The sequence below is a fragment of the Vipera berus genome (genome assembly GCF_964194415.1).
Source record: "Vipera berus genome assembly, chromosome: 2".
Lineage (NCBI taxonomy): Eukaryota > Metazoa > Chordata > Lepidosauria > Squamata > Viperidae > Vipera > Vipera berus.
In genome coordinates, this window is record NC_138203.1 from 114,478,851 (window position 1) to 114,492,190 (window position 13,340).

The following is a 13,340-nucleotide window of genomic DNA, read 5'->3' on the forward strand; positions in this document are numbered from 1 at the left end:
GTTGTAACAGAACATATATTTCCTCTTGGTAAGTATTTTTATTTTTTCTTGGTATGTTCTTTCTGCAGATCTCTGATACTCCATAATGACCAAAAATCCTTTCTCTGCCAATAACTTTAAAGTTGCAATTTAAAAAATATTTGTAATAAATATGGGACTAAAAAGTTTCATTTAGCATTTGAATAAGTATTGATGTGATATTTATATTGCTTGTAGTTATTTTATATGAGTTAAAGTGCAATAGATTTAATAGTTTATTGTTGTTTGCATAAGGTAGATTATGATTGTTTGTACTTTTATACCCTGTATTTAGCTCTGGGAAGTCGGGGAGGGGGGAGGGGGAGGGAGGGAGGTGTTGGGGAGGGTTGGGGAGAGGGGAGGGGTTTGGGAGGGGTTTTGTTTTGTTAAAAATAAAATGTACTGTAAAACTTTTCAATAAAAAAATATATTTGTAATCCAGGAAGGTAAATTTTTTCTAAGTTTTATAATTCTCACTTTGTGGATAATCCGCAATGTTTTCTTTTCTTTTGTTACAGCTGCTCTTTGTTTAATCAAAGCCCTGAAAGTCACAACAACAGGCTTTTCTTTCTGGGCTGTATATTTAGGGCAGTATTTTCATCCACCACTGGGTGTCAGCACCAGTCCATCTTTCACTTTTCTGTATTCCCCCCCCCCCTAAACTTGGGTTTAGAGGAGGATGGAACAAAGAACGCCCCACTCACTTTCAGAGGATTTTTACTTGGGTTTTTTCTTTTTTCTCAGGAAATCAGTCAGGTAGAAGAGAGAAAATCAATATTCTTACCCAGTTCAGTCATGCTGTTTACAATCACGCTTAATTTAGTGCTTTTTGGCTTTGGCTGCATGTAGCTTGGCTAGATTCATGAATGATGCTAGCCTTTCTTCTGTCAGTTTTTGGAGAGCTTTCCCCAGACGTCCTGATCAACCACCATCTCCCCAGGATCGGTGGGGCTTCCCTCCTTCCTTGCCATCTCTCTGCGGTGGCTTTGGGCCCATTTAGGATCCCCAAACAGAGAGAAATCAGCCAAGGGGTCAGATTGTCTCGATCCCTCGGCTGTCACACTAGCTGCACAGAACTGGAAGCCTCTCCCCACCTTTTTGATAATCTGGCTAATCCTACCTTTTCCTCTATGCTGTTGATCATCACTAAGTGGAATCCCATGGAGGTGCATGATTGGTTGGCCACATCCCAAGTTCCTGGAGAGTAGGAAAAGAAATAGTAGCTCCCCTGAAAGAAGGTCCAATCCATAGAAAAGGGGTTGCAAGCTGGATTGAGAAGGAGAAAAAATATTGCCACCTTAGAATTGATTCAGTTCTTAAGTGTTCTTAGTATGAAAATTATTGTGTGAACATTAGTAACGATAAACTACTCTGTTTGGTTGGAATTCCAGATTTAAGTACCATACTTGTCACCAACCCAAATGCTGACATGGGAACACCATCATTTTACGTGTGTGTGTGTGTGTATGTGTTTGTGTGTATTTGGGATTGTAAAAGACAGTCAATAGCTACTTACACTTCTAATTATTGTGGAGGAAATACATATACATAATCACAATGATTGCAGGGTAGTGGATGTGGACTGAAAGCAATACAGTTATCTCATTCAGATAACATAAACATTAAACTAAAAGGAGCTTAAATGTCAAGTGCCACTGGGAAAGATCTTGATTTGAACAATTGCAAAAGAGATGTCCATGATTTTCCTTGCAAGGAAAAAAAAGGCTTCCTCCTTCCGTTATATATTCAAGATGGACAGTATTTAATATTTTATTGTTATGTATATGTAGGGGTGTGGGTCTATACATATGTTGTATGTAGTATGTTTTAGGTGTGTGTCATGTATGTGTTTCACTTTGAGAGCGGACAACTAAATTTCATTTTTGATGTGTGCCGTTGTGCCCACAGTAAAGAAAGATGATCTTGCTTTACGATAAGAAGGTGGACAGGGCTTTTAAATCCCATATTCTTAGAACTGCTTTATTGCGTGTCTGGAAAAAGTATTATTATAAGTTAAATTATAAAATACCGATTTGGGGAATTCCTGGACACGCGATAGAGGGCGTATCTATGGGAGTGAGTTTGGATATGGTTTCTTATAAGGAATTACTTAGATTGCAAGGGAATGATTGGCAACTTAAATCATTAGATGAGTTAAGACAAGAAAACATAAGTTACTGTTGGTTTCAATATACCCAATTGAAAGCTAGGTGGAAGTCAGACCAAAAGGTTGGCATCACAATTACAGATCAAAATTTAGTAAAACAAATTAGAGATTTAAATCGTGCACATATAAAGAGGATATATAATGCTTTAATTGAATTGGATTCAGAAACGGAATTAGTTAAAGATTGTATGATAAAGTGGGCACAAAATATTCAGGAACCAATTTCGTTGGACACTTGGGAGATAATTTGGGTCAGAAATGTTAAATTTACTCAGGCTCAAAACTTAAGAGAAAATTTTTATAAAATGTTTTATAGATGGCATCTGGATCCCAAGAAGTTGTCTAACATGTATCCTAATTTACAGTCTAAATGTTGGAGATGTGGTAGTTTAGAAGCCACCTATTTTCATATGTGGTGGACTTGTAGAAATATAAAAGCTTTTTGGGTTAAAATTTGGTGGAACATTCAAAAGATTTTTAAGAGAAAGTTTTCTCCGCAATTGTTTTTATTGGGTATTGTTGTAGATTGTGATGTTAAAGAAACTAATTTGATGTTGAATATGATAACAGCAGCACGGTTACTGGTGGGACAATATTGGAAGAAGGATAGTTTGCCTACTATAGAAGAATGGGTGCTTAAAGTTTCGAATCTTGCAGAAATGTCTAAGATTTCTGCTTACTTGAAAGATCATTCACAGGAAAGATATATTTCAGTTTGGAGGAGATGGATAGATTATATTCAGAACAAATATGGGACTAAAAAGTTCCATTTAGCTTATGAGTAGATTTTAGTGGGATATTGTTATTGGTACTTTGTATGTAGTTATGTTAAAGGGGAGTTAAAGCACATTATGAATTTGGTTAATTGTATATTATGCATAATTTTTATTTAGAATATGATTATTATAACTATAATCCTGTATTTAGCTCTGGGAAGTGTGGGGGGAAGTGGGCGGGTTTGGGGTGGGGGGGATTTGGGGATATATTGTAAAATTTTGTTTTTGTAAAACTCTTTAATAAAAAAAAAAGAAAGTTGATCTTATCTTAAGTCCACTTAGTGTTATGTCTTTACTGAAGAGATAGAAGTACTGAACTCAACATGTTCTATTCTTATTGTACATAATGCAGATCAGGTTTATGTCTGGTAGAATAAGATTAGGTGGTGACTTCCGGTGGCGACGCAACGCTGAAGACAGCCATCTCCGGGCTGTCCGCTCCGCGGCTTCGTAGAACTGCTGAAAACAGCGCCGATCAGCTGTTTCAGCGGTTCGGAAGCCCCCTCCTCGGGAGAAGAGGAGGGGGTGAGGCCCCAGGTAGTGGTTGAGCTCTCCGGGGCCGCCTGAGCTTCTAGTTCGGGCGGCTGAAGGATCGAGCCCCCCCGAAGCCTGGGTTTGCTCTGTGCTGCGCAGCGTTTCTGCTTCATGCTTTTGGGAGCAGAACTAAGTGTTAGCAACCACCCCTGGCAGAAGGAAGGACTTTGGAGTGTGAAGAGGCAGGCAGAGCGATACAGGAGGTCAAGGTGAAGTGGATTTTTGTTCTCTAGTTCAATGGATTTTATGGACTTTAAAAGTGAAAGTGCGTAGCAAGTGAAAGTGGGGGAAGATGGCGGCTAAAACTTCTAAAGTTCTCCGGAGTGCGGGGGCTTCCCCGGTGCACAGTCCTCGCTGCAAGCCTTATTGCCTCCTGCACTGACGGTTAAAGATTTACAGGATGCTTTGGAAAAGCACTCACAACAAATAGCAGATATTATAGATGAAAAGATGGAAAAGCTGGAGGAGAAGATGGAAAAGCTGGAAGAGAAGTTTACAGCAATGAGGGCAGACATCTTGCCTGCACTTCAAGGTGTGGCTTTATGTATTCAATGCTTGGACGAAAAAATGGAAGATCTTAGCCAAAAGAATTCCAGATTAGAAGCAAAAGTGTTAGAGAATGAAAATGTGATGGATAAAATGGACGGTGATTTGACTCTGGTCCAGTACCACCAGATGGAGTTTGCTATCAGAATCAGAGGTTTAAAAGAGAATCCTAAAGAAGATTTAAAGCAGATAGTCTCTGAAGCTTTGGAAGTGGTACTGGGACAGTCAGCAGCTGTAATTGAGGGAAATATAGACAAAATCTTTCGTGTGAATTCATGGATTGCAAGGCAGAGGAAGCTACCTAGAGATGTGGTGGTTTATTTCACAAAGAGAGCAATCAGGAATGAAGTTATCCAAGTTTCTTATGATACTAAGCTTGTGGTTGCTGAGCAAGAAGTTTTGGTTTTAAAAGAGATTCCTCCAAGAATTTTAAGGAGAAGGAAAGATTTTGCTTTTCTGGCACAGGAACTTAAGAAATGCGACATCAAGTTTAGATGGGAGATACCAGTGGGCATGGTGGTGATGCATGAAGGCATGAGACACCGTTTGGTCACAGTGATCCAGGCACGTGATTTTTATAATAATGTTTTAAAAGCAACCTCTTTACCACCTTTGGAATCTGCAAAGAAAAATGGCAAGGGAAAGCCTCAAGATGCTGAAGGAACACAGACAGATGAGAAAGCTACTGGAGGGGATCAAATTACAGCTTCATCGGAAGATGCCAGAGAGCAGAGGATGACGCGTGCTGCCTTGAGACGAGCGAGACAAGAGCAAGAGCAAGACCAGCAGAAAGTTATGGAACCTCCAAAGCGTACCTATAGCGAAGCTGTGGGAGGGGCGCGGCCTAAGGAAGTTAAGGGACTCTTGACAGACGTGCTCCAGGAGCTTCGGGCCACCAAGGATGGCGACTAAGTTTCTAACTTGGAATGTCAATGGCTTAAACTCACCACAGAAGAGAAAGAAAGTTTTTCAATACTTAAAACAATTTAAGACTGATGTTATTTGCTTGCAAGAAACACATATTAGGGTTATGGACCAAAAGTACCTATTGAACTCTAGATTGGGTACACAATTTAGTGCTTCTGCAATGAATAAGAAAAATGGAGTGGTTATTTATGTCAAGAATACGGTGACAGCGGAGCTAATAGAAGCAGATAAACAAGGAAGATATGTTATAATAGATTTGCTGTTAGAAGGCAAAAAAACGCTTTTGGTTGGACTGTACGCTCCTAATCAACAACAAGCTGATTTTTATAGTTCATTACATAGTAAGATTATTCAGTTGGATTATAAATCTTTTATTTTTATGGGAGATTGGAACAGAGTCTTGGACGTACAACTGGACAAGTGTGGCTCTTTTAGGCATATTCCAAGCCACGCTAGATTGCTTAAATCTTTTTTTGAAATGAAGGATGATCTGGAGTTGCGAGACATTTGGAGAGAAATACATTTACAAGAAAAAGATTATACTTTTTTTTCTGATAGACATCAATCTTTTTCCAGGATTGATTTTATATTACTGACTAATGATTTTTTTTCCAGGATTAAAAAGATAAAGATTTGTCCAAGAACTATGTCTGACCATAGTCCAGTTTGGTTAGAGATTGACAAGGATAATAGAGATAGGCGCTCTTGGCGCTTAAATGAGAACTTGTTTAGAAATCAGAGAAATGTGGAAGAATGTAAAAAACCGATGAAGGACTTTTTTTAAACTAACATGAATAAGGGCACTTCTATGGACATGGTTTGGGATGCTAGTAAAGCTTATATGACAAGGGTGTTAATATATATGAATAACAAATACAGACGTAACTTGGAATTTAGGAGGAAGGAATTGGAGAATGAAATTAGAGAAAAAGAAAAGGCCCTAATTCGGAATCCATCGGATGTGAAGATCAAAGAGGTCATTAATTTGTTAAGAGGACAATTTGATAAGTTGATGGCTGATCAGGTGGCAACTAATTTACGGTTTGCTAGACACAACACTTTTTGCAATGCCAATAAACCAGGCAGATGGTTAGCTTACAGGTTAAGGAAGAAGCAAAGGGCTTCTAACATAGATAAAATAGAACATAAGGGTAAGGTTGTGTATCAACAGGACCTTATTAAGGAAGCCTTTCTGGACTTTTATTCCAAATTATATGCTAAAGATAAGATTAATGAAGCAGATATTGATGTATATTTGAGGAATGCTAACATCCCGGTTCTTACACAAGAACAAAATGAAGAGATTAATCAACTGATAACAGAAGAAGAAATCCTTTTAGCAATTAAACAATTGAAGGTGGATAAAGCGCCAGGCACGGATGGACTGACTGCGGTGTACTACAAAAACCTACAATTGGAGATGATAAAGCCACTAAGGGAATTGTTTCAGACAATTCAAAGGGGAGGAAGGGTGCCTCCGTCTTGGAGAACTGCCTTTATTTTTTTGATTCCGAAGGAAGATCAGGACGTCACTCAAGTAAGAAATTATAGACCAATATCACTTTTAAATACGGACTACAAGATATTTGCTAAGGTTTTAGCTAACAGATTGATGAGGGTTCTGCAACAGATAATTCATGGAGACCAAACTGGGTTCATCAGTGGTAGACAAATGAAAAATAATGTGAGGCATATAGTAGACTTGTTGGAATTTTTGGAAAGGAACAACCAGATCCCTGCGGCGCTGATCTTTTTAGATGCCAAAAAAGCCTTTGATCAACTGGATTGGCAATTTTTGATGAAAGTTTTAGATAAAATGAATTTTGGGGATAAATTCTTACAACCAATTAGGGCATTATATCAAAAACAAACAGCCTGAATAATAGTAAATAATAGTTTGACTGAAGTATGTAATATTGAAAAGGGCACAAGACAAGGGTGTGCATTGTCACCTTTATTATTTATCTTAACATTGGAGATATTATTGATTAAAATACGGAATTCGGAAAAAATTAAGGGAATTCAAATTAGAGATCAGGATTATAGACTGAGGGCGTTTGCAGACGATCTGGTTGTTACGGTGACCCAGCCAAAAAATTCTGTTGTGGACCTGATGGAGATAATAATGCAATATGGAAAGGTTTCTGGATTTAAGGTCAATATACAAAAAACTAAAATATTAGCCAAAAATATGACAGTATCGCAAAAAGCCCTTCTAGAAGGGTTAACTGGATTTGAGATTGGTGGAGCAGTGGGCTAATGCCTCCTTAAGTAACACCAGCTGCCTGCAATTAGTGCAGGTTCGAGTCCCACCAGGCTCAAGGTTGACTCAGCCTTCCATCCTTCCGAGGTAGGTAAAATGAGGACCCAGATTGTTGGGGGCAATAAGCTGACTTTGTAATAATGCCGCTTAGGGGGTGTGTGAAAGCCCTAACAAGCAGGCATATACATAGAATGAAGGCTACTGCTAAGCTTGTAAGCCGCCCTGAGTCTTCGGAGAAGGGCGGGATATAAATGTAATAAAAGTTATATAAAAATAATTATGAAAAGTTATGGGGAAAAATTCAAAAAGAATTGGAGAGCTGGGAAAAATTGCAGTTGTCTCTACTGGGAAGAATTGCAGCAGTGAAAATGAATGTTTTACCTAAATTTCTATTTTTATTTCAAATGATACCTATTCTTAAAAAAGACTCAAATTTGGAGGAATGACAAAAGGGTATCAATAAATTTGTATGGGCAGGGAAAAGGCCACGAGTTAAATTTAAGATTATGCAGGATACGCGTGAAAGAGGTGGTCTTAAAATGCCCAACTTTAAATTATATTATGAAGCTGCTGCGTTGTCAGCGATAAGTGATTGGATTAATTTAACACAAGGGAGATTATTAAATCTGGAGGGCCATGACTTGTTATTTGGCTGGCATGCATACCGTAGATTCCGGTGTATAAGACTACTTTTTAACCCATGAAAATCTTCTCAAAAGTCAGGGGTCGTCTTATACGCCGGGTGCTGAAACTTTAGGGACAGGGCTGGCTGGAAAACCTGGAGCGGATCTTCCATTTAGTCTGCGCAGGGAAAGCGGGACCAATTGGAGTAGAAGCTGCAGTCTGTGATTTTTTACAGGCTGGGGTCTGGGCTTCTTTCCTTCTAAAGTTGAAGAGCAGCTGTAGGCAGGTGGGGAATGCAAGAGCAATTTGAAAGGCAGGTGGGGAATGCATAGCCAGAGCAGCAGCTTAGCTCTAAGGAAACATTTGACTCAGGAACTGGGCGGGCTGGCTGGAAAACCTGGAGCAGATCTCCCATTTGGTCTTTTTTTTTAATCCCATTTATATCCCACCCTTCTCCGAAGACTCAGGGCGGCTTACAATTTAAAGCACAAATCAATGTGCTTAGCAATAGCCTTCATTCTATGTATATGCCTGCCTATTAGAGCTTTCACCCCCCCCCCACAAGCAGCATTATTACAAAGTCAGCTTATTGCTCCCAACAATCTGAGTCCTCATTTTACCTACCTCGGAATGATGGAAGGCTGACTCAACCTTGAGGCTGGTGGGATGAGAACCTGCACTAATTGCAGGCAGCTGGTGTTACTTAAGGCTCTGTGCAGGGAAAGCTTTAGAGTGAATTAGGAAAAGTGAAAAAGTGAATTAGGAAAATAGGAAACGGTTGCTGGAATTGGGTATGTGTAGTTTAACGAAGAGAAGGGTGAGGGGTGACATGATAGCAGTGATCCAATATCTCAGGGGCTGCCACAAAGAAGAGGGAGTCAAGTTATTCTCCAAAGCACCTGAAAGCAGGACAAGAAGCAATGGATGGAAACTAGTCAAGGAGAGAAGCAACCTAGAACTAAGGAGAAACTTCCTGACAGTTAGAACAATTAACCAGTGGAACAACCTGCCTCCAGAAGTGGTGAATGCTCCAACACTGGAAGTTTTTAAGAAGAGACTGGACAGCCATTTGTCTGAAATGGTATAGGGTTTCCTGCCTTAGCAGGGGGTTGGACTAGATGACCTCCAAGGTCCCTTCCAACAACAACAACTTCTTCTTCTTCTTCTTCTTCTTCTTCTTCTTCTTCTTCTTCTTCTTCTTCTTCTTCTTCTTCTTCTTATTATTATTATTATTATTATTATTATTATTATTATTATTATTATTATTAAGTTTAATCCACTTGCACTGTTTTATGTTTACATGTTTGATGACAAACAGCCTTATGTTTATAAGTGACAGTTTTCCTACTAAGTACCTGCATGTCATAAGCATTTGAATTAAAATTACCATATTAAAATCAAATCTGATGTTTTTAAATTTTTATTTGGTGTGCGTTGGAAGAGGGGTAGTCTTATACGGTGAGTATAGCCCAAACCCTATAATTTAACAGGAAATGTAGGGGGTCGTCTTATACACCCAGTCGTCTTATACGCCGGAAAATACGGTATTTATTGTATGATAAGAAGGTAGATAATGTGTTTAAAATGCACATTTTAAGACAGGCATTGCTGAGAGTTTGGAAAAAGTATAGACATAAGCTAAACTATAAGATACCTTTATGGGCAATTCCAAAACATGCAATAGAAAACATAAATGTTGGCTTCAAACATGATGTGACTACATACAAGGAGATCTTAAGTTTGGAGAGGAACGTATGGTGTTTGAAGCCGTATAATTTTTTACGAGATGAGAAGATTGTTCAAACTTGGTTTCAATATGGTCAATTACGGGCCAGGTGGAAAGAAGACCAGAAAATTGGTTTCTCAATGACTGATGAAAATTTGGTAAAGCAAATTAGAAATCAGGGTCCAGCACATATCAAATGGATATATCTTGCATTGATAGAAATTGACTCAGAAACAGAACTTGTTAAAGTTTGTATGATAAAGTGGGCTCAGAATATCCAAGAAGTTATCACAATGGACACTTGGGAAAAGATTTGGGTGAGGAACGTAAAATTTACACAAGCTCAAAACTTAAGAGAGAATTTTTACAAAATGTTTTGTAGGTGGCATTTACATCCTAAAAAGCTTGCAAGTATGTATCCGAACTACCAACCTAAATGTTGGAGATGTGGTGGCGAAGACGCAACGTATTTTCATATATGGTGGACCTGTAAAAAGGTTAAAGCTTTTTGGATTAAAATCTGGTGGAATATTCAGAAGATATTTTGTTGTTGTTGTTGTTAGCTGCGAAGTCGTGTCCGACTCATCGCGACCCTATGGACAACATTCCTCCAGGCCTTCCTGTCTTCTACCATCTTCTGGAGTCCATTTAAGCTCACGCCTACTGCTTCAGTGACTCCATCCAGCCACCTCATTCTCTGTCGTCCCCTTCTTCTATTGCCCTCAATCTTTCCCAGCATTAGGCTCTTCTCCAGTGAGTCCTTCCTTCTCATTAGGTGGCCAAAGTATTTGAGTTTTAGCTTCAGGATCTGGCCTTCTAAAGAGCAGTCAGGATTGATCTCCTCTAGGACTGACCGGTTTGATCGCCTTGCAGTCCAAGGGACTCGCAGGAGTCTTCTCCAGCACCATAGTTCAAAGGCCTCAATTCTTTGGCGCTCAGCCTTTCTTATGGTCCAACTTTCACTGCCATACATTGCAACTGGGAAGACCATAGCCTTGACTATACACACTTTTGTTGACAGGGTGATGTCTCTGCTTTTTAGTGTGCTATCTAGATTTGCCATGGCTTTCCTTCCCAGGAGCAAGCGTCTTTTAATTTCTTGGCTACAGTCCCCATCTGCAGTGATCTTGGAGCCCAGGAAAACAAAATCTGTCACTACCTCCATTTCTTCCCCATCTATTTGCCAGGAATTGAGAGGGCCAGATGCCATGATCTTGGTTTTCTTAATGTTAAGTTTCAACCCAAGTTTTGCACTCTCCTTCTTCACCCGCAACAAGAGGCTCTTTAGTTCTTCTTGACTTTCTGCCATTAGAGTGGTATCATCTGCGTATCTTAGGTTGTTGATATTTCTTCTGGCAATCTTAATTCCAACTTTTGATTCATCTAGCCCTGCCTTTCTCATGATGTGCTCTGCATATAAGTTAAATAGGCAGGGCGACAGTATACAGCCTTGCCGGACTCCTTTCCCAATTTTGAACCAATCAGTGGTTCCGTGTCCAGTTCTCACTGTTGCTTCTTGACCCACATATAGGTTTCTCAAGAGACAAATAAGATGGTCTGGTACTCCCATCTCTTTAAGAACTTGCCACAGTTTGTTATGATCCACACAATCAAAGGCTTTAGCATAGTCAATGAAGCAGAAGTAGATGTTTTTCTGGAACTCCCTAGCTTTCTCCATGATCCAGCGTATGTTGGCAATTTGATCTCTAGTTCCTCTGCCTCTTCGAAATCCTGCCTGTACTTCTGGTAGTTCTCGATCCACATACTGCTGAAGTCTAGCTTGTAGGATTTTAAGCATGACTTTACTAGCATGAGAAATGAGTGCAATGGTGCGATAGTTTGAACATTCTTTGGCACTGCCTTTCTTTGGAATTGGAATGTAAACTGATCTTTTCCAATCCTGTGGCCACTGTTGAGTTTTCCAAATTTGCTGGCAAATTGAGTGTAGCACTTTTACTGCACTGTATTTTAAGATTTTGAATAGCTCAGCTGGAATACTGTCACCTCCACTAGCTTTGTTGTTGCTCAACCTTTCTAAGGCCCACTTCACTTCACATTCTATGATGTCTGGCTCGAGGTCAGTGACCACCTCATTGTGATTATCTGGGTTGTTAAGCTCATTCTTGTATAGTTCTTCTGTGTAATTTTGCCACCTCTTCTTAATCTCTTCTGCCTCTGCTAGGTCCCTGCCATTTTGGTCCTTTATCATGCCCATTTTTGCATGGAATGTTCCCTTCATCTCTCCAATTTTCTTGAAAAGATCTCTGGTCCTCCCTATTCTATTGTTTTCTTCTATTTCTTTGCACTGTTCATTTAAGAAGGCATTCTTATCTCTTCTAGCTATTCTCTGGAATTCTGCATTCAATTGGGCATATCTATGTTTTTCTCCCTTGCCTTTCGCTTTCCTCCTTTCCTCAGCTATTTGCAAAGCTTCCTCAGACAGCCATTTTGCTTTCTTGCATTTCTTTTTCTTTGGGATGGTTTTGGTTGCTACCTGTTGTACAATGTCGCGAACCTCTGTCCATAGTTCTTCAGGCACTCTGTCTATCAGATCTAATTCCTTAAATCTATTTGTCACCTCTACTGTATATTCAACAGGGATATGATTTAATTCATACCTGAGTGGCCTAGTGCTTTTCCCTACTTTCTTCAGTTTAAGCCTAAACTTTGCAAGGAGAAGCTCATGGTCTGAGCCACAGTCAGCTCCTGGTCTTGTTTTTACCGACTGTATAGAGCTTCTCCATCTTTGGCTGCAGAGCATATAGTCAATCTGATTTCTGTGTTGACCGTCTGGTGATGTCCATGTGTAGAGCCGTCTCTTGGGTTGTTGGAAAAGAGAGTTTGCTATGACCATCGTATTCTCTTGACAAAATTCTATCAGCCTGTGCCCTGCTTCATTTTGTATTCCAAGGCCAAACTTGCCTGTTATTCCAGTTATCTTTTGGCTTCCTACTTTAGCATTCCAATCCCCCATGATGATAAGGACATCATTTTTGGGTGTTAGTTCTATAAGGTGCTGTAGGGCTTCATAGAACTGGTCAATTTCATCCTCTTCAGCACTGGTGGTTGGGGCATAGACTTGGACTACTGTGATATTGAATGGTTTCCCTTGGATTCGAACTGAGATCATTCTGTCATTTTGAGGATTGTATCCCAGTATTGATTTTCCTACTCTTTTATTGACTATGAAAGCTACTCCATTTCTTCTGAGGGATTCTTGCCCGCAGTAGTATACCTGATGGTCATCTGAATTAAATTCACCCATTCCTGTCCATTTTAGTTCGCTGATACCTAAGATGTCGATGTTCAATCTTGTCATCTCTTGTTTGACCACGTCCAGCTTTCCTTGATTCATGGATCTTACATTCCAGGTTCCTATGGAGAAAAAATCTTTACAGCATCGGACTTTCCTTTCACCACCAGACACATCCACAGCTGAGCGTCCTTTCGGCTTTGGCCCAGTCGGTTCATTCTTTCTGGCGCTACTAGTACTAGCCCTCTGCTCTTCCCCAGTAGCATATTGGACGCCTTCCGACCTGAGGGGCTCATCTTCCAGCGTCATATCGTTTTGCCTTTTGGTACTGTCCATAGGGTTTTCATGGCAAAGATACTGGAGTGGGTTGCCATTTCCTTCTCCAGTGGATCACGTTTTGTCAGAACTCTCAGCTATGACCTGTCCGTCTTGGGTGGCCCTGCACGGCATAGCTCATAGCTTCATTGAATTACGCAAGCCCCTTCGCCACGACAAGGCAGTAATCC

At 39.9% G+C, this 13,340-nt stretch overlaps 1 protein-coding gene across 2 annotated transcripts in view; it reads right to left on the bottom strand.

Moving 5' to 3' along the window:
• LOC308662286 (CD209 antigen-like protein C) overlaps positions 1-13,340 on the bottom strand; it is a 46,216-nt gene that overhangs the window by 17,510 nt on the left and 15,366 nt on the right. The window contains exon 5 of one of the 2 annotated variants that reach the window (XM_081317914.1): positions 1,139-1,215. In XM_081317914.1, coding sequence (XP_081174040.1) covers positions 1,139-1,215 — 77 coding nt within the window. Of the gene's footprint in view, positions 1-1,138; positions 1,285-13,340 lie in introns of both variants that reach the window. The other variant, XM_081317913.1, reaches the window with a different exon arrangement.